The sequence below is a fragment of the Cheilinus undulatus genome, linkage group 8 (assembly GCF_018320785.1).
Source record: "Cheilinus undulatus linkage group 8, ASM1832078v1, whole genome shotgun sequence".
Classification (NCBI taxonomy): domain Eukaryota; kingdom Metazoa; phylum Chordata; class Actinopteri; order Labriformes; family Labridae; genus Cheilinus; species Cheilinus undulatus.
The window spans coordinates 36,109,068-36,128,618 of NC_054872.1; the positions used below are offsets into that span (position 1 = coordinate 36,109,068).

The 19,551-nt window shown below is 43.7% G+C and overlaps 1 protein-coding gene across 1 annotated transcript in view; it reads right to left on the reverse strand.

Annotated features, from left to right (window-relative positions):
* Nucleotides 1-314: 314 nt before the first annotated feature.
* Nucleotides 315-19,551, reverse strand: part of LOC121513217 (forkhead box protein O6-like) — a 43,635-nt gene continuing 24,398 nt past the window's right edge. Inside the window, exon 2 of the mRNA XM_041792813.1 lies at nt 315-4,795. Within this exon, the coding sequence (XP_041648747.1) occupies nt 3,089-4,795 (1,707 nt within the window). The 3' untranslated portion in view covers nt 315-3,088. The remainder of the gene's footprint in view (nt 4,796-19,551) is intronic.

The window sequence follows — 19,551 nt, forward strand, 5'->3', positions numbered from 1 at the left end:
GGGGGGGTGTATTTTGGGGGCCAAAAAAGCAAAATTTAATTGACCGTGATTCATTTATAAAATCAATAAAAGTGTAAAACATCCAAGGAGGCGAATACTTTTTACAGGCACTGTACATTCACACAAATTTAGCAAGAGACAAGCTTTCTTTTTAATATCATTTATTTAACAGTCACCAGATGATGAGATACATTCTCTTAAAAAAGAAATAGACAACAAAACTGTTATTATTATTTTGAGATTTTAAAAACTATTATACAATATTCTTAATATATAGATTTTGTACAAAATAAAAGTCAGTAAAGGGGCAAAGGGAGAGTGACATCTTTAAAAACAGAGAAAAAAAGAGGAAGGGGGATAGAAGTTGACTCAAACAACTACCACATTTAGGTGTGACAAAGACCAATCTCTTTTATAAATAAATATAGTAAAATTAGACATCATATATAGCTCTCTCTCCAGTGGCAGGCCGTTGCTAATGTCTTTAGCATATAGATTTTATCATAACTGCTCTGTGAGGCCCAGTTGCTTAAAAATTCCACACATTTTCCACAAGGAGATTAACTGGAACCGGCATGGCCAAAAGCCCTGAAATAAAGGTATTTACCTCAATAATGGGACTGATAGTCTGTAACGTGCTTGACCTTTGGCTGTAATAATTACCCCCAACCTTACCCTTACCTCCATCCCTCTTTTACCTTTGTGTGCTGCACTTGGTACAGCCCAAGCACACAGAGTCTCCTTGAGGGAGCTAGAGAATAGGGGTGTCCTCTTTTTTTCTCTCCCAAGGCCAGTGAGAAGCAAGCTTCTGACTCCCCCACTCACAAACACAGAGACAACCGAGCAGAGCACATGTGGGAGGGGTGCACGGTATCGGAGTGTAGGAAGGTCATACTGCACAACCAACATCATTTCACCATTGAAACAATCCGTACACTATGGATGTCTCAGGGCTGGCCTCGTTGGTCCTTAGAATTTCAACAACACAACAACAACTACAAGACAACAGAATAAACACACAAAAAGTGGATGTTGATGGCTGTGGGGCATTACAATCCTTTTTGACTTTGACTCATGCCACTGAGACTGATTGATTGTTTTTCCTTAAACCTCTCCCTTTGCACCTATTTGAGTATTTGAAGCTCAGGGTAACACACGGGAGCAAGGGAACACAAAATGCATATAATGGAGATGTTTTACAACACAAATACACTAGCTGTTTTCAGACACACACAACCAAAGAGAATGGAAACTGAGGCTGTGGAGTGATCCCACTGCAACTTTCATATCCTTTTCTTACCCTCTGTGAGCAGGCAAGTGGACAGTGACATTGGCCCTTCTCAGAGCAAGACAGCAGGCAGAGTGACTCGGCGTAAATCACAGTTTTGTCTCGCTTTCCTGGCACATTAAGTTGGCGAGGTGAGCGGCAGCCCCAGACGGCCCCGGGTGAGAGATGGGAGGACAATGCGCACGAGTCTCAATAATGACGCATCGCTGCCGCATCACTTTGGAGATTAAAAGCAAGATGCTGAATTTCAATCAAGCCCACATTAATGGCTCGGTGTGAGGAATGGTCACTTTGTCTCCACTGGCAGGCAGAGAGAGAGAGAAAGAGAGAGGGGGAGACTTTGAGAAGGAGAGGGAGAAACTGGCATGAATGGCCCAGGTGAGACAAGGTGATATGACATTTTAATTCACCAAATTGCATGCTCCCCAGTAATGATAGAATCCATTTAATGATGCACTGAAAATACTCTGGAACCAATGGCGAAAGGGCATTAACAAAATTGTTAGAACCAGATAGGTCAAAGCGACAAGGACAACATACACAAAGCTGTAAATAAATGAGAGGCATTTGGCTGCAGACCTCTATGGTGGGGTGTTTTGGGCTTGTCTGTTGCAGACCTCTATAATGGGGCCACCTTGAATGTGGGGCAGGAAGTACTAACTCTTGTTGGGTTTGCTGTTTTTTAATCTTATTTCTATCCCCCCTCCCCTGCCCTTTAACCTTATCCTCACCTTTAGGGTTCAGGTGCCTAACCCTAACCCTGTTTGGATTTTTCCTTAGTTTGCTGCATGTTGTTTTCAATTTAATCCCTCTCCCCTGCCCTTTAACCTAACCCTAAGCTTTAGGGTTCAGGTGCCTAACCCAAGCCCTGTTTGGGGTTTTCCTTAGTTTGCTGTGGGTTAAATTTTAATTTATCCCCCTCAGTGAATTTTTTTATCTTAAGTAAACTCTGCTGTTGTGAAAACCTCTGACAGCCTCACGGTCAGGGTCACCCCATTTAGAGGTCTGCAACAGATGACCCCAAAAGGCCCCACCATAGAGGTCCACAAGAAGATCCTCTTGAAATAAATGAACCACCGCTGTAAGGTAATGTGGAGTTATCATCACCAAAATAGTCAGTATCATGTTTAAGCACACTATTACCAATGGAATCAAAGTGTTTGATTTAACAGCACTATATGGATCCACATTTGAAATGTGATTGGTGAGTTTGGGTAATTGGCAGTGTCTAAGGTACTGATTACATGCTTAATTTGTAAAACCAAAGAATGAGACATGAATCAAGAAAGGCTTTGCAATAAAGGATTGTCCTCACCCACCAACATCAGCTCACACAAAAAAGCTTTAATTCAATGCGGAGATCTGACACTTTATCATCACAGCCTGCAAATGCCTCATTTGTTTCTGTCAGATCCTTCAGCCACCTTAAAAAACATGCCAAGTTCTGCCAGAGCTGCTCTGTGAACGCCTTGCACTGAGAGATGTGACCCACTTGCAATAAAGTGCATTGAGAGTTCAGTTCTCATGGTAGATGAGAAGCGATGTTGGGCAAGCACAGCTGAGAGATTGTCATCACAGTATAGCTGATATGAATAAAAACCTAATGTGACATGAGTTAGAGCTCTCGGGGGGAAGGGAAATCAAAAGAGAATAGGGAGACAGAAGAGTTGTCAAGACAACAAAGAGAGATGGGAGTGTTGGTCCTTTAGTCTCTGTGTCAAGTCAGGAATGTCACAGTTGAGCACAGTGCTTCATGGGTAGGGTAGTTCTTTCAGAGAGGAGGATGTGTTGATTTCGACTTCAACCAGGCACCCAGCTCTGGTTGCTGTGGGCTTGCTGTGGACCAGTCAGACCGTTCATCCCCATGCCCATGGTCACACCCATTCCCATACCCATGCCAATGCCCACCCCCTGGGCTAAGGAGCAGTCAAAGTTAAAGTCCATCTCCTCCCCAGAGTCCATAATGTCATGGAGGAGGATGGACTCCACATCACAGTCCAAGCTTCCGTGGAACATGTCAATGTCCAGGTCAGCTGGTAGTCTCTCATGGGGGTGAGGTTGGTGATAGCCATGGTAGTTGCCACCAGCACTGCCATTCCCTATGCCCTGGCCATGATGGTATGGTCCATTTGTCATGGCTTGGTGTTGTTGGTCAGTATAATGATTGTGACGTGGGTGCGGGGCAGTGGCCACATGGCAGGAGTCCTGAGGGATGCCAAGCATACCTGCTGGATTTGGTGGAAGGGTAGTGGAGGCAGGGAGATGGGCATGTGATTGTGGACTGTACAGGTAGGGGGCTTTGTGGTTGTAGGTCTGCAGCTGATTACTGTTGCAACGTGGAGTCAAGGCCGCAGCCCGGGGAGGTGTGTTGTTATGGCTCTGACTGAGGTTGTGACTGTTCTGGGTGAGGCTGTGAGGTGAGTTGTGGTTGTGGTTGGTTACATTGTTGTGACTACGACTATGACTGTGAGTTCTGTTATGGCTGTGAGCTGAATTGTTGTGAGTGTGAGGTCCATTGTGGCTGTGGCCGTTGTGATGGCCAGGGTGGTGGCTGTGATGGTTGGAGCCTACTCCGTTACTAGCTTGACCCATCATAGGATGGCTGTCCCTTTCCTGTCCCAGCATCATGTCCTTGGAACAGTACTGCCGCCCTGCTGCTGATCCTGTCAGCAGACTTTGCAGAGCATTGGTGCTGGAGTATGCCCGCATGGTTCCAGAGAAACTGGTTGGCTTATTCTCCTGAATGGTCTGCATGGGTGAGTGGTGGCACAGCATCCCGATGCCTGTTGTACCATAGACGCCTGCACCATAGGTGCTCTGCCCTTTAACTCCAGAGCTGTAATGGTAGACAGGAGTTTGATGCTTGTGTCTTCCAATCGCCGGATGCTGCTGATGTTGTGGTGGGTGTTGGTGATGATAACCATCCTCCATCAGCTGCTCATCCAAACTGATGGCACCTGTCAGGCTAGCCAGCTGAGGGAGCTGCTCTAAGGGGGGACAGCGATTCCCTGTCCCCATTGATGGAGAGCGGGCACTGGTTGGTGAGGGGTATAGGTGAGGGGAGGTGGAACAAGACAGGCCGCCTTCCTCTGGTTCTTCTGGCTCTCTCTCAGCAAGGATAGGTGACAGACGCCCACTCAGGGTAGAGGCTGAAGAACTCGCTCTGGAATGGAGGTCTGTCCAAGCATCAAACTCTCCATCTGTCACAGATGCAGCCCCAGATCCTGGGAGGCATTTCCGTGGTGGGCTGCCATGTTCGGGGGAGCCCTGGAGCCCCACCCCGGCAGACGCTGCTCCTATCCCAGGACGCCCGACCCTCTTGCCTCTGATGCGGCCTTTGCTTTTTAGATATTTAGTGCTGTTGTCCATGGAGACAGCTCGCCGTCGGGGGGCCTTCCCCATCTTGCCACCATCTGGGTTCAGCATCCACCAGGAACTTTTCCCTGTTCCCTCATTCTGCACCCTGATGAACCGTGTGTGGAGGGATAAATTGTGCCGGATGGAGTTCTGCAGAGGGATGAGAAAGATATACAAGTTAGTAAGACATCAAATTACAGTGAGATATTCATCTTATCACCTATCAGTTGCACTTTAAATTAGCTAAATTTGCATAGGATTCATATAAAATTTTCCTTAGGAAAATAATTGTATCTCAGAGAATCCAAAACCTAATCACAACCATGGCTGTCACAACTGTTAATAAACCACTCTTCTCTAAATGCTGAGTCATAGACATATACTATGTGCTGTATTATCAGGTAATTTCAATGCTAACCAAAGGGAGAAAACTTAGAACAAAAACATGTTTGAAGAACAGCTACAGAATGGATGTATAAAGACCCTATCAGCCTAAGACTAACCTGAAATGACCTACAATCCTGTCTTGAGACCCATTCCTTATGTACATCAATCCTCCCACTTTCATTTCCATCAATCCATCTGTCCTCCTCTACTTCTCCTTTCAGCCTGGCTGATGTAAGCTGCTGTGGTTGGGCGTGCTGTATGTTTGAAGTCTGTGCCAGTCTGGCATGGTGCCAGCCCTGTCTATTTCACTCTCATAGCTTGTATGGGAGGGGGGATGTATTGCAAGATTGAGCTGGGAGCAGGGAGAGCTAATGGATGTATCCCACCCTTAGACATCTACCTTCACTGCTTATCTCCTTTGTTTTTCTTTATCACAACCCACCTCTCTATTTTGTCACTGAGTACCACAATAACTCATGACTCGATTTTCCCTTTTCTTCTTTGCACACTAGTCATTTTCCACTTCTGGTTTCAGTCTCTATGCCTTCAATTATACTTTGCCACCAATTACTTTTCCATTATCTTCGACACCGGCATGTGCAGCCAATGATTCTGTTATTCAAAGGATATAGTTTTTTTATTATCATTTACATCTCAAGGGTTGCTGAATGCTGAAGGTTCCTGATGTGCAACAGAGTCTGTTTGTTGCAATTGTGCTCTTCATTGTGCATGAGACATTTTGACGCTTGAGAAGAAAAATATCAAATCAAAAGCACCTCCTGCAGTTAAGGAATATACTAGCACAATAAATTGTTTCAGATTGAGGGGTTCTCACACATTCCCATCTCTATTATGTTGCAGATTATTTGTATTCACACTGAATTGCACAGCAGGGAAATAAATAAATCAAACTGCAGCGGAGAACACATAAATGGGAGGCGAACTGAATTCAGGTGATCTGTGAATGCCTCCTTGGGTTATCTCACTGTGACACCTCCGGCATCGGGTAACCATGGCAACCGGGTAAACGTGCAACAGCAGAACTATATCATATTGTGGTGAGAGTCAAGAGAGTGAGAGATTGAGGGAGAGTGGGGGATGGGGGAAAGGATGCAAGAGGAGGCGGTTGTTTGATGCTGCTGCTCCAACACTAAACAGCCTTTCATCTCGGCAGTGCAGGTCCGCAGGGGATGCCCGCTCCCTGCTTCTGACGGCTCCTCTACGTGCCGCGCCAACTCCCCGTCTCACCCTGGCTGGATCATCCACCTATCATACCACTCCAAATCATCCCCATCAAGTCCTGAGCATGCCTGAATTAAAACATATGTAAGCTTTCATGCCATTCCATCACGGCCAGTTGAAAATGGGGCAACTCTCCTAGAGCTCAACCACTTCCTGCTGCAACTCTGTGTGACCTGTCTGATTCAAATCACAATTTTATCCCTGTATGTGGGAAGAGCAGCCCCATTGAACTTGGAGGGATTTGTCATCATCCCAAACCCTCTTTATCTGATGAATCCACCTGCTAGAGAGATTTGAGAGATTTCGGATGGTGGCCAGCCGTGGCTTCATTATCATCATGACTAGCTGCTTGCCCTGTCATGGAGGGTTTTCCTTTCTCTGCATTTTTCCCTGGCCATTCTGCGAGGGTGCTGTTGTGTTTGCCCAAGTATCTAAGAATAACTCAGTTTGCAGGTGGTTCTACTGTAGGTGTGGCTCTGTTTCTCTCCTGCTCCATGAGTTGAGTCAGGGGCAATTTGGCCAGCCTATGGCCCTCACGCCCCCGAAACAAGCAGTCACTGCTAATCCCTCTCCATCCCGAGTAATCCCAGACAATCCTGGGCTAATCCCAAGTTGATTCAGGGGCACTCCCAGCTGGGTGTCTCACACAGAGCCATGCCAGGTCATCACGGCACAGTGGGCTGTCCGGATATGCTATGATCCGATAGTACAGCAGCAGAGTGGAAGTTTACAACGCGGGAAATAGGGGAACTATAAAATCCTTACAGGAAGTGGTGTTAACCCAATCATTATGAAGGTCTTAGAGCATTTTACTGGATGATTTCTGAGGCTGTAAACTGATGTTAACCATAGCTCTGATGCCTCTATTGAATCAACTACCTCTACTCTTTGTTCTGTCCTTGAGGGTTGGCTTTGCCACATTTTTACTCCTACGGCTTGAATAGAATAAAATTGAAAACTTTATTATGTATTAAATATTCATAAAATGGAAATTCTCTTTCAGCCCCCTGGCTTGCCGAGGCAGACGGATGAAGCCCACAGAAACATACAATGACAGAGAGGAACACACACATCACACGCCTGGGTCCAGGAAGCTGCTTCCTATTCAAATCATACTCCTTTAATACAATGGGCCTAGTGGAGAGGGCTCTAAATAATGAATGAAGCCGTGGCTGGGCTTATGCAGAGAGATGCACTGCCTGGTCCAATAATTCTGAAAAGAAAATACAGTCGTAAGTACCGGTGTGACTTCTCTGTTTTGTTATCAGGAACACCCATCTTCGTCCTTAGTCTGAAACACAAATCAGACTAAAAGGGGTTAATTGGGCCATAAAGTAAAAGAGGATAAGGGCCGTAGTTTACGGACCAATCAAAGCCAATTAAGATGAACAAGGTTCTCTTGGTTGCAGGGAAACAATCAGCTTAGGTTCAACTCTCGTTAAGGCCTAAAAATCCCACTAGCTGATTTAGATGTGTAGACAATGGATACCAAGCCTGAGCATAGTCCTCTTTGTCCTCAGATTAACAGCTTAGGCTCTTTTTGAGCAAATCCGACAGGCTGACACTTTTTTCCAGAAAGTACAGGTGGATGAAGTAGGAGGGCTTTTCTCTTGTACAGGAAATGAGACACAAGTTACAAGAAAGGTCAATTTCTAAATATACTAAGAAGACCGTGAGAGGTCATTGACTGCTAGATTACAAACTCTGCTATCTCCCATATTAGTTAGTCAGTAAAAACAGAAATAAATGGATATAAATCTTTTTAAAAATGAAATAACTCAAGATGTGCACTTTAACTCATTCATATAGACATTTTTAATATTGTTTGTCATAGCTTACAGTAGACTGAAATCATTTGATGAAAAACAACTGTATTTGCAAAAGAGTATTTATAAAACTAAATATAAAACAAGAAGATAACAACTGGTTGGATTTCATTTGATGAGGAAATATTGAATTTTGATCCCTTTTTTAGTTAAATAATATCTATGTATGATAAACACACTATTTATAGGAGAAATATTTTTGAAGTAATGATTTTTAAGATAAATACAGAAAAAATGTTATCACCTAAAGTCATCAATTTTACCAAAATTTCCTCTGTAACAGCACAGAGCCACTAACACACCTTTTTGTGAAAAAGATCATTATACTTTTAATTAATCCATAAAATTGAGAGGATTCTGGCTGCAACCGTAAATCTCTGAAGGCCACTCTCTTACAACATTCATCTGAGACGCCATATAACTCGGAGAATACAGAAATACACGCTGAAACGTTCTAAATAAAATCTGATTAAACTTCCATTTAGGGTTAGGTGAAGGAATAGGGGACTGTTAAGAAAATAAAAGTTGACAATCTGCCCTGCGAAACCTGTTTACAAAATGTTTACTAAAGCGGATATATAGTCTGTGGACAGGAAAAAAAGGAGCTAACGTGGTTATGGGGCTAATGTAGCTAACATACTTAGTAGATAACACACCTAAAGCTAAGCTCACAAAGCAGCTATGTAAGCTATAATCTCTGTTATCTACAAAGCTAAGTTAGCTGTAGCTATGTTTCCTGAAGCTCAAGTCGCTAAAGCTAACTCAGTTAACTTAGCAGGAGTAGCTATGCTAGCTTTATCTAAAACTAATGTTTGTATTTGGGGTTACTACTTCTTAATATGTCTATACATAATTCAGTCTGTTCAATGTGGTTATTTCATTAATGGAACTGCACGACTTTGTTTATGAATAAAGTTAAATTTAACAACAAAATTTAAAACTGGAAATATGTAGTACTGAAAAATTAAGACAGTTCTGTTCTGAGATACACAGCGTCTTAAATGAACAGTCTGCAGCCAGACTGTCTTGGAAAAGTTAAGTTTCACTACATCAGAGCCGCACCCAGAAGAAATGCTACAAGCTAAGCTAAAGCAACACAGCAAATAAACTTACTACACCAAAGTGTATTTTCATTTTTGTTTTAATGATTGATAAATTGAGGTAAATCTGGTCAACCATGTCGTGATGAAATGTTTTCATGACTGTAAAAACTGCGTTTTCTGATTCCTCTCCATAACAGTCAGATAGATCTGATGTCCCAGTATTGTCATTCAAACCAGCCCTTGATCAGCACCACAGTACAGCACATTTATGTTATCATTTAGCAGACACTTTTATCCGAAAAAACATACATCTGACAGGTGCTCCAGGAGTAAAGGACCCTGCCCAAGGGCCCATACTGGATCATGATCATGCACTGTCTGTGAATAAAACCATCGATCTTGGATACCAAAGTCAACGAAGTAACCCATTGAGCTGTCCAGCCCCATTTATCCTGACTAGTTTCAGCCTACAACCTCCTCAGCCTGGTTTAATTCAACTTCTGAACTTCTAACATTGCTCCAATGGGCAGCTAACTCTGCAAAATGCAGCTGCCACTACAGACAAATGTATTAGTTTAAATGCAGCAAAACCCGTGCAGTCAAAATGACTGCACCAGTTAAGCTCAGTGGGTAGAGCAGGCACCCATATACAGAGGCTAACAACTAGTCACTGGACCAAGTCACGGTCTTGGTGCAAGTTTGGTACATGTCTTCCCCCTACACTCTCTCCCCATATTCTCTTCAGCTGTATCAAAGAGAGACAAAATTCTCAAAAATCAATATAAAAAATACTGCCTGCTGTCTTTTTTGGTAGAAGTGATCATATTTTCTTTGCCTTTAATGCAATTTGTGGAACTAGCATTTAAAATTAAGATAAAGACACTTTTTGAAGTCAGGGAGCAGCAGCATTGTAACTTATAATTCAGCAAATTTATATAACAAATGTAAAGACAGTCAAAATAACTAGCATAGTCTTTCTAGTGTTAAATCAAGTCCAAAAGATTATCACTCAGTATTTTTTAAAGGACAGGAAAAGGATCTTAGTTTTCATCCATTACAACCTCTGAAAGACTCATCTGGATCTTGGAAGTCTTACAGTACTGCTCTTCTGTTCCTCCTCCCTTCTTAACTCTGTTTGGCTCAGGGACTGAAGAGGCCTATTTAGCATTAGGAATCAATGAAGTTTAATGGCTATCAGTGCTGAGGCTTAGCACACATCAAGGTCTGACTATCTACACAATCCACCTCCATTATGAGGCCTATATGGCTGCTCAATATACCATATCCTCACTGATCGCACAACAATGTTCAACCGCCAACGGCTTGCGAGTTAAGTGACTATGCCCACTTGCACAAACTGGCTTGGTGCCCGACACATCCCTCTGTTGCCACTCCCAAGATGTCAGTCAAGTATTAGAATGGGAATACGCAGGCGTCATTATACTGGATATAATGGTTCATCTGGGATAACCTTACTGATTGGCATGGGGGCAGCTGTGCTGGGGGGTTCAGCAGGAGGTAGAGGGGCCTAGGCGGCGTAAGGGGTGGGATTGCAGAGGTTCAGCAAGGGGCCCCTCCGATGCACACAAAAGGGTGCCCTCAAAATGCCCCGCACTCACCCCATCCCCCTCCATTAGTCCTCCCATCAGAACCCACTCAGAGCTTTTCCCGCTCACACACCCACACACATGCTCGCACACACATACAGGGGCAAGGAAACAGGTCAAACGGTTTATAGGACCCATCTTGTGGCGAATGTGCACTCATTCAAACAGAACTGAGTGAGGAACTAAGGACTGTGAGTGGGGTCTGGGAACCAGCAAAAAAGAAACCACTCACCCGATTCAAACAACCTCAAGGGTGAAGCAGCGTGGTGCGCTTGCCCAGCTAAGAACACAGCAGCTGTTCTTGTAGTGGCACCGGGTAAAGCCGTTTGCCACACTCGACTGGTATTACCAAACCATTTCATGCAGAATGGAGCCATTATGTATTGTCAAAGGGTATCCCTCTATGGTGCACATTCATTTGATAAGCCTAAATCAAGGGGGAGTAACAGAAGCACTAGCTGTGTTTATTGTGATGCTTCTTTTGCCTGTGCAGAAGGCAGGAGGGATCAGGGGGAGGGGAGGTTTCAACACAAGCAGTTTTGTTCAGCACAGGAATGAGTTTTGTCAGCTAAGCCTGTCTCCAGGCTATTGGTGGAAATTAGCGCCGGCTAAATATTCGCTTTCCATGATTGATGTCACGGCTCGCGTTGTCCCTTTGAAGGGAAATAAAGAATTTAGAGCCATGTGGATTAATGGGGACAGGGTAGGGGGAATTTTATGTGTCTGAGGGGGCCTTGAAGAGGGACTGAAGGGCCTAATGGCAGCACAGATATGGCACAATAGAGCTAAGACGATATGGTGTATCAGAGTGAGAGAAGACAAGTGAGACTATGACAGTGAGTACAAGGAAGAAATTGGAAATTGTTTGTGTGTGTATGTGTGTAACAGACAGAAAGGGGGAGAGATTGTGTGTGGCGAGAGAGAGAGAGAGAGAGAGAGAGAGAGATGTAGCTATTTGCCTGAGAAGCCGAGAGTCAGATGATTAAAATCCCTTTAGGAGGCTTCTTTAAGAGAGACAGATGGGCAGACAGGCCTGTTTTTGGAATGCAATCAAATTGAAAAGATTAAAAAGGACTCTCTTTTATTAGGAGGTGAGAAACAGTTACTTCTCCGCCACATGCCATCATCGCCTCCACAGCAGTGGTCACGACTGCATTGGCATGCGAGGCACATTGCAGTCCTTGTTGGGGAGGAAATAAACCTGGGATTAGGAATTGCATCTATCCCTGTGTATCACTGTGGGGTCTCTCAGGATTGGCAGCGTTTGTAATTTTTTGTTGAATAAATATGCTTTAAAAGGAAAAGGGCCAGAATTTCAGGGTAGAATTTCTTTCAGGATCATTACAGAAAGAGCCAAAGTGGGTCTGAAATACTAAAGGGCTTTTCACCATTACCTGTCCTATTACAGACATAGCTCTCACTTAATCTCAACGCCAAACCTGAACAGGTGCAATTCACATGTGCATTCCCTCAGCTGTCATTGTACTCAAATAGACCGAGTTTGCACAGTAGAGTGATTCAAGCACTGTGAAAGGTGCTCTGAATCCGACCCTATTATTCCACAACGCTGCAGGAGTGCCATTTATAAAAAGGCTTAAAATGGAAAGCAAGAGTGTGGCAGTGTGTCTGGTAGCCTTAGATCAGGAAGTGGCTGTGGAGAGGGGTGTAATGGAGTTGGTAGGGGATTCCTGCCTGACTGTGCACTAATTGCATCCAATGGCTGGCGAGTCATCAGCAGTGCCCACCCTGGCGCCAAGGGAAGGGTTGGCATAGGGGTGGCGGGGTGTGGGATGGGGGAAAGGCTTGCCACAGCTTTGGTGAATAAAAATAGATGCTGACAGATTAGTAGAGCATCTGAGACCCGGACAGGGGATCGGAAAATCCGCTCGCCTGATGCCAGGGACAGCTGAGTGTTTCCGGTGGGCACAAAGGGGACACAATCTGGGCATCACGTCTGACTCCCACGCACGAAACAAGGGGAGCCTCAGAGTGGATGTGGGCATGTGTGACAGTGTAGCATGGGTGTGGTGAGTTTTTTTTTTCTTCTGGGACCCACAAGGTAGGCAGCGCTCGCGCACTCCCACGGAGAATTCACACAACAGGTGTTTGGGCTGGGCCACCTGTGGGGCCGGCCGCCTGCTCGCACTTCACACCTCGTCTAGGGAGCAAACTAACATTTTCCACTGGGCTTGCCATGCTTTTGTTAAAGACCAACACGTTTCTGGAGAGGCTTTTACAGCTCTTTTTTACAAGATCGGCAAGGCATGCATGTGTGCTCAAGTCAATCTGCATTTATGTGAGTGCCTGTGTGTCTATATTTGTGTATCAGTCCATTTAATAGCCAACAGGCACAGTGTGGATTTGATTATATTGAAACCTCCCTCCGCTATATACAAAGAAACTGTCGGCCAACAATGGAATCAATGCAGGCTTGGGCTTTTTTTTTCACGCTCAGCCTCCACATAATCTCATTCATAACAATGAGAATCTCATTTCCCACATTCTAAAGGTCAGTGCACACCTCTGATCACACTTTAATAAACATCATTCTCAGCATTTAATTTAATTTCAGCAGAGCAGGAAACTCTTCGGCAGCCATGCACACGGCATGCAAAATTCATCCCATCGTCCTTTTAATTGCTTCAATTTTTACAGTACAGGGAGGAATGACCGCAATCAAACAGAATAAAAAAATCATGCACAAATACACAGAACAACAGGCACACATCTGCAGAATACACAATCAAATACACTTGGAGAGAGCGCAGAAGTAGAGTCGGTCAAGTGCCAATTTGGTTACGTTTTAATAAAATGAGCTTCAAATTTTTTCTTTTTTTTTTTTTGGACAATTACCAAGTAGTGGCTCCACATCTTTTTGTCATCACACATTTTAACTCTCACCTAAATTGGCAAACTGTAACAAAAAAAGCACAAACACACACACCTGTGCACACACCGCGTGTATTGCACACACATGCCAACATGACACAAAGCCTGGCACACCGGGCACGCTCATTACCGCAATGCCAAGCTACCAGTTGCTAAGGAGACCTGTGGGAGAGGGAGGGTTCCTTGTTGTTGCCATAGCAGCCGGCTCGCTCCCTGCCAACTCTCTCCCTCGGGGAGAAACAAGGCAAGAGGTGGGGGGTGAAGTGGGTAGAGGTAGGGGGCAGCGGTTTAATAGGGCTATGAGGTGCAGAGGAACTTCATTAGCCGTCAGTGTGTGCCACACCAACCGCTGCTCCCCGTGAATTCCTACCCACATGCTACACTTCAGGCTGCAGGCTTCCACTTACACACACACACTCCCACTTATTTGCACACCTATATGGAGAGGAAGACGGAGAATGGCATGCTTAGAATGAAAAGGAAGGAGTTTGGAGGGGGTGTGGATTGTGTATCCAGCGGGAGGTGGGTGAGGAACAAAAAGAGGGTGGGGGAACAAAGGGGAGTTAGAGAGGGTCTTGTAGGGATGTGAATTACAGAAGCTTATGTATTTAAAGGCTGTATGGAGCCAATTCTCTCTGTGACTATGCCTCCTCCTAACAAACCTTGACCTTCAGTTACAGCCTCAGTCCTTGAAACCATAGAATAGAACAGCAAAGCCAAACACACAACATGCTATCCTAAAGCTTCGACTGTATACCTGTATAACATGATACTGTTAGATGTTTTACCATGCATGTCTCATTGCTATAAAGCATTAATATCTGACAAAACTTAACATGTTATTTTATAAAAGTTTGAAGTGCACATGAAACATCAGCACACTTAAGGCTGCAGGAAATGTCCTCTCAAATACATTTTAACTCTCTCTGATCCTTGATTTTGTGTTTCATTGTCCCTCAGAAAAAAAAACAGCGAAGATGTTATTGTAATATTCTTAACTTCTGTTGTTAGACTGTCAAGCTACAAAATAATGATATAATTGTGATTGATGGCTATAAATATCACCTGTTATTGGAACTGTCAAAAACACTTGTGTTCCATTTTGACAGCTTTTTAAGCAATTCCAAAGAAGGCTAAATCCCCCCTCCTAAGACCTATAATTGTCTCTGAGATTATGTTGTCATTCTATAGCTTTTTTTTAAACACTAAATTGTCAATATACAGTACTGTGCATATATTTTGGGCATGTAGGGCACTAAGGATTCGTCACAGGCCCCATGTGCCACAACCTAGGGCTGGAGACGCTGGAGTGAAGCTCGACACATGTTGACACGTGTTTTGCTTGACAGCCAAGGTCAAGCTCGATGGCATTTCTTCTGTCAGGGTTTAATCACCCCTGGTATTATGTCCAGAGACTGCTGGGAGTTTTCAGGCCCTTAAGGTATCCACAGGACGACCAGGGGCTCGTGAAAAACCCAATCACCTATCTGGATTGTACTCTAGGCCAAGATTTTACTCGCTGCATCTACCCCTTACTCTGCCAAAAAGGTGTGGATTTTGTTATAATTTAAAAGGATTATTTTCCCATGCCCCTGCTATGTACAAGGACATCCAGAGCATGACCAGGGTTGTGTCCATCCTCCTTCTCATCCAATTTTGCCACCAGGCTGCTTACTCACCAAATCTACGCCTTACCTCAGCCTCAGAGTTTGGCCCAAACATACTTAAAAGTTCTGCACAGTTCTGGACATAAGTAGCTGGTTGCACAATTGATCTTTTAAGAAAATTCAGCCCACAGTGAGTATGACTGAATAGATAGAATCTGACCATGATTTTGATAAAAGTTGAAGTAAAGAAAATTAGACTTGAGAGCTTGGCAAACAGGTTGCAGAGTGAAAAATTCTGAAAACGCCAACGTTTTTGTTGTTAAGTAAACTGGAAATATGGAGTACGCTCTGAAAAGATTTGAGCTCTGGCACAGTACACCCGTCACCACTTAGTCCTACCCCTATGTTTTGCACATTGACACCTAGAGAAAGGGTTTCCCATCCTGGTTAAATGAAGAGGTAGAGTAGAGTGAAGGTAGAGAAGTGCAAGAGGTACATGGCCCTTCAAACCAAGAAAGTCTGGCTGCAGACGCCAGCAACTGCAGACCACTACTTTGAGACGCCACATCCATCAGAACGGAAAAACATGCTAAAATTTTCAAGATAACATCAGATTAAACATCTGATTAGAGTTAGAGTTACAGTTAAGGTAAGGGTTAGAAAACCAAAAGTTAAAAGTCAAAAATATGACCTGCAAAACTTAATTATGAAACTTCTAATAAAGCCAAGTAAAGAGCCTGCTTACAGGAAAATTTTTTTCCAATGTAGCTAATGCTAAAGCTAACAGAGCTACATTAGCTATGTAGATATCACAGCCAAGTAAGCTACGTAGTTCATGTAGCTCATTTTAACGTTCACAAATCTATGGTAGTTATGTGAGCTTTGTAGGTTGCATAGCTACATCTAAAGCTAAAAAAGTTATGTTAGCTACGTGGGTAAGGTAGCAACATAACCAACATAACTACAGCAAACAAAGCCACATTAGCTACATTAGTTTATGCTACGTTTGCTTAAGCCAGACCTGTTTAAGAAGAAGTTGTGGGAATGATGGCGCACTTAGCCTTGTTAGCTCTAGCTAAAGCTAACATAGCTACACTGGTTTACATAGTAAAGTTAATTATGTAGCTAGCTATGTTAAGCTAAAAGAGCTAAAGTGAGCCACTGTCATGTTACCTTCTCTAAAATGCGTCTATAAGTAATTAAATCTCAGATTAGACCTAGATTTTATTTGTGAATAAAGCTGAATTCTTAGAAAAACTTCTTGAACAGAATTAGATTGTACGGGCATATTACCTCACTTCAGTCCTGATGAGGCGTCCCACAGTGGTGGTCTTCAAGAGGGGGAGTGTGAAATCTGTGGTCTGGAGTCAGACCCCTCTCAGCCTGACATGTATACTAAAGGGGATGTAGGAACATACAGTATTGGATTTTTGCCTATATCTGCTATGTCTGTATTTCTAAACAGATTTTAGCCAATTTCAATATACAAATGTAGTTTAAGTTGTTGATGATGAAAACCGAACAATCTTTTTTTCAGTGGATCATTCATGTGTAAACATAGTCTTAGAAAAAAGGCAAGGCAAAGTTTACTTATATAGTGCTTTTCAAACACAAAGGCATGGACACAGTGAAGTAGACACAAACAAAAAAAAAGATATACATGTAAAAATGAACTTAAAGTGTTAGTTAGGTGAACAACATTTCTCACAGTGATGTTCTACTTGGGCGTAAAAGATGGCCATGCACCACTGTCTCTTTGTTTAAACTTTGTTTCTGCTCTTTAGGCAGTATTCATCAACAGTATATAATATACTCTCAAATATAACATCACTTGGTCTTCTGAAATGTCTCACTTGATCATTTACAACCATAGCAGGGGAGCTGCAAGTGTAAAGGCGTATTATGGCAGAGATAGTGTATCCAAGAGTACAGGACTATATCAACAGCAGGAAGCTGCATAAAAATGATGAAACAATGACATATGAAGCTTAGTTTCGACATGGAGATGGCACATCTGGTGTATTTACTTGCGGATGCCACTTTCTTGTGTGCAGACGATACCTACACACAATTTTTAAAAAGAAAGTAAAATGGTCGGTAAACATACTTGGGTGGGTGTTGTAAATGAGTGTGACACTGTAAAATTATACGCAAAGGCGTGATCAGAAGGGTGAAGCTACTAGAAAAAGTCCTGACATGCTCAAATGATCATTTCCACTATCACTTTGTGAATCTTTCTCCTCATTGCTAAGTTAAAGATAGCTTTTTTTTTTTTTGCTGAAGTCACTGAGATAAAAGGGGCTGGATTCTTTAGGTAATTTTAGACACATCAGCTGCTTTGACTAATGGTTTACTGCTCTATGATTGGTTGATCTGTGTCTGTAATGCCGGGTATATGCCTTTCATAAATTCAGTGAGGCTTTCCTCATTAAGTATATTTCAGATATTTAAATTACACAACAAATGACATGGCAGTAGCACAAATGAGCCTAAATGAAATTATGTAAGCATCTATTATAAAAACTCCATTCATATAACAAAGCAAGAAGATTTATCAAAAAATAAGGTTCAGCCTGAGTGTGAATCCAAGTAAAAAGATTTTTTTAAAAGCATTTCAGAATCAATCCCCATCACTGTGGACCTGACCTCAGAAGAAGGATGCTTGTGAAATCAAGAACATGATGAGGGTCAAAGTGATTTCTGCATTCAGGTGCTCTGCTTCAAATATTGACTGCCTGATAACCCACGATGCTCCTGTTCGCCTCAAATTCCAAGCGTCTGTGTATCGTACCAATGAAGGAGGCTATTGATCGGGTGCGAATGAACACTGTGTGGTTACAAAGAGTTAAAGATACCTCCCACCTCCACCTCTCCCACTTCGACCCGAGCTTGACCAACTCGAGGTGAGGAGAGAAAATGAAGAGAGGAGAAGAAAGACACTTCTGATCAACGGGGAGGAATGAAGAGACGGGGGACAAGAAAAGACAGGATTTACCCCTCCTCCCCCACTTCTTTGCTCCCCCCCCTTATTCTTTCTACATTTCCTGAAACAAAAAGAACCCAATTAAGTCAGTTTGAGTTAGGGTCTGTTATGTGTGTGGGCAAAAGTGTGTGTCCAAGCCATGAGTGTGTATGCAATAAAGGGAAATAGGGGGGTAACGTACTGTAAGTTGTGTGAGGGGCCGTGGAGGAGGAGGAGGAGGGGGGTTTGTTGGGGTTTGTGGGGGAGAAAGGGAGCATTGATGCACTCTCTCTCTCTCTTTCCAGCCTAAGAGGGCCAAACTTGCTCTCAGCTCCTCGACGGGAGACGCTGAAATATTAATCGCCACGCTCCAGCCGCAGACTAGTGAACACAATCGCTTCAAACTCCCACCCTAATGAGTGTGTTCATGAATGGCTAATGTGCACAGATGGGGGGCTGATGACTGGATAGATCGCAACTGGGGAGGAGAAGGAGGGGAGGCAGGGGGAGGAGGATGGGAGGAAAAGGGGGGAAAGTGAAATTTTGGTGGTGGTGAGGGGCTGCAGAGGCGTGCCATGACCTTTTAAGAGCCTCCTGAAAACTTAATTAAGACTAGCCCTGTGCTACTCTCTCTTTCTCTCAGACTTGCATGCCTTCACATACACGTAATAAAAATATTCTCTATGATCCCTCATATTCATCCACTCTCCTCCCACTGCAGGCCGATTGTTTACCCCCTTGCCCTTTGCACACACCCCGTCGGGCTGGTGTACACGAGATTTCAGGGTATAAAACTGACTCATGCAGGCTTTTTATGAAGATGTCGATTTCCCTGTAATGTTAACAGACGCACACATCCTGAGATAAACAAAAAGTAGACATTAAAACTGCAGAGGCAGGTATGTCTTTCCTCGCCCCCTGCATGCATACAGCTCAGAAAGAGAAAGGAACAAATCCACAGGGCTCGAGGTGAAGAGCTCTTTCCCTCTTAAATGCCATTTACTTCCACTGAGGAGTTAGAGTTACATCCCACTGAAGGCTTCAATTCAAACTGGATCCTAACCTTCCAGCGTGTAGGCCAAGGCGCCCTCTCAACTGGAGCTTGTTCTTAGGGAATGTTAATGCTCTACATGCATCTTTTATGGTTGAATCTGACCTGTTCTGTCACCCCAGGGAGACGGTTTTTCCTCTTCGTCGCTGACAATTCTCCTTCAAACACCGATGTCAGAAACATTTTTATCACATGTGGAGAAAAAACTAGGAAACGCCAGTTAACCGCTCCTTCCCAAGACTCTCCATTACCATAGAGGCCACCTAAGGATTAAGAGCGCCAGGCGTATGGA